Below are 2,500 nucleotides of genomic sequence, written 5' to 3' on the forward strand. Positions count from 1 at the left end.
AAACCAGGCACTCATTAAACCGTTCTATTCACCAGCACAGCCTTATCCGCGAGACACACTGGCTAACGACAGGCTGACTGATCTGATCATAATCTATTTTTCCTATCTTGCTTATCTGCTACACCCATCCATTTTGCTCTGGTCGATATGGAGTAACTTTATCTCATATGATGTAGTTGATAGATTTGATCGTGAATGTAGTGTTTATGTCGTTATGGTATATCTAATTTTTTTTTTTTTTTTTATCATTATGTAGGCCTTCTAATATCAGATAGTTTCTTTGTTGTGGATGGGCAAGATGCTGTACAGTTTTACACAGGTTTTGTTTTCGTTACGAATCTCTCATTGATTACTATATAAAGATGCCCTGTTCATTAAATGTATGTACATATATTCTACACTCTATTTCCGAGCGTACACAAAAAGTGTATATTCCCATTACTTTCTCTGTTACACATAAAAATCTGTTTCAGTAAGCACTGCCTGAATGATGATAAAAGGCTGTTAGTTTCTATGAATAATCCTCGAGAGTTATAGGACTGTTTTGTAATATTAATTGCAACAAGCCAAGTAGTCTAGCCAAGCCAGACTACTTAAAAAACAATATATCAACTGAATTCCTTTTCTAGACGAATACAAAAATTCCTACAAAATCAACCGTGGTAAAAATGTCTCTATTTGATTTTCGATTTCCCAAGGGCGGATTCAAGGACAATTATTGTCTGCGAGGATGCTCATACCACAGTCGTTTACTTATCATTTATTTAACAGAATTGTGGGCAATGCAAAACAAAATCCACTTTCCTAGTTTGTTAAAAGACGATAATATAATTAATAGTAAACACACAGTAAGATGAATTATTGAATCACAATTTCACGTTTTCTGCTCTTTACAACAAGTCCAATTTATAACATTCTTTATTTTGTTTTAGGCACGATATTCATCAGCCTCCTTTTAGTGCATATCCACAGCTTCCATTTGCTGTTGCTTGTACCAGTTACCCTTTACCACGGTGTTGCTTATTGGGTAATTAAAATTCCCGTCTAAGATTTAATGGCTTTTAACAAAAGAAATGTGGTCCTCGGTTAGATCATTAGCTTCTTGGAAAGATTCTTACCTCTCTACCATAATAGTTAGCAAATAAAACAAAAAACATAACAAATGATTTAAAACTCTTGGCGTCACAAGATAACCGGTGCCAATTAAAAATTGCCAGATCCCTCTTTGATCCATCGTAGTTTAAGCTCTTGGGAACCATACTATACCACTTAAACCCCTCCTTGGCGTAACTGACAAGGTACCGAGATTCAACAGGTACTCGCATTTGAAACTTGGTAACCTCCCTTTTAATATCTTTCTAGTTTATAAAAGTATTCTCATCACACAATTTGCAGGTGTTTGAAAGTTATGAAGATCTGTAACCAACAGCTTTTCCAATGAATAGGCAATGTACTGTATCTCCATTTTCTCTCTTTGAAGTATATAAACGATCTTGAAATTCTCAAAACCGGTGCGTTTTCTGGGCGAACCGGGCTTGCGTATATTTGGCATTATTACAAATATTTGAGAATGTGACAGATAGTTCATATTCTAAAGACCAATTTTGCTCCATTTTGTTCGTCCTAGAATGCTGGTCTTAAAAAATAAGAAGATGAATAATTAAGAAAGAGAATAAGAATAAGAAGAAGAAGAAAATAGACATGTATAATTTATTTTCAATGATGTTATCAATATACAGTCTGGATTAAGTATAATTTTACTAAGTATTGATTTATGTACATATAATCTGACTGAAAAAGGAAAAAGAAAAAGACGGTGTAAACATATTTTTCTACATACAATTGGGTATCGATGCAGTGTTTCAAGTTAGGGATTTATGATTTCAGGAAAAAAATCCAGAGGTAGAAGTTTAACGTTTTTTTACATATAATCTGTAACAGAATCAACGTAGATCTAGGAGACGATTTGGTGTGACAAGGTATTATAAGATATAAAAAAGAACTATTGCTATCTTTTTACTAAGCATTTTACCTAAACAATTAATGTCGTTTCTATCAGCCATATTAAGAAAAATATATGTAATGATAATGTATAAAGCAAGTAGATAGAAATCTGTGTTTTACATCCATCAATATCCATGTGGTAGTAATGTTAAATGTAGCATAAATGTAACATATCACATATATCATTAAATCAACACACTGAAAAAAATATATACAGATAGAGAGAAGCAGAAGCAATCATCTAAATAACACATCTGAAGAAAGCTCTAACAACAGTAAAAAGTTCCTGCGCTTAGCGTGGAGGAGGAAAGACGAAGAAAGTGACTACATGTGGTCGGCCCAGGGAGCCACATGGCCGTGCACGGGGGCAGCGACCGAGTTCCGTTTGGGGTGCGCGTAGATAGGTTCCCTTGGCTGCTCCTCATACCTGGTCGAAACCTCACTTCGGAACCGGCCTTCAGGATCGTAAATCTGAGCAGGATCTCGGGGCTGTCTG

At 35.1% G+C, this 2,500-nt stretch overlaps 2 protein-coding genes across 2 annotated transcripts in view; both read right to left on the reverse strand.

Annotated features, from left to right (window-relative positions):
• LOC125044515 overlaps positions 1-1,558 on the reverse strand; it is an 11,553-nt gene extending 9,995 nt beyond the window's left edge. The window contains exon 1 of the mRNA XM_047641206.1: positions 1-1,558. This exon is cut by the window's left edge and continues 14 nt beyond it. The gene's annotated coding sequence lies outside the window, so the exon portion shown is untranslated.
• Positions 1,559-1,696: 138 nt separating this feature from the next.
• The window catches only part of LOC125044516, a 6,134-nt gene continuing 5,330 nt past the window's right edge, over positions 1,697-2,500 (reverse strand). The window contains exon 6 of the mRNA XM_047641207.1: positions 1,697-2,500. This exon is cut by the window's right edge and continues 18 nt beyond it. Within this exon, the coding sequence (XP_047497163.1) occupies positions 2,462-2,500 (39 nt within the window). The 3' untranslated portion in view covers positions 1,697-2,461.

This window comes from Penaeus chinensis, chromosome 35, assembly GCF_019202785.1.
Source record: "Penaeus chinensis breed Huanghai No. 1 chromosome 35, ASM1920278v2, whole genome shotgun sequence".
NCBI classification, from domain to species: Eukaryota; Metazoa; Arthropoda; class Malacostraca; order Decapoda; family Penaeidae; genus Penaeus; species Penaeus chinensis.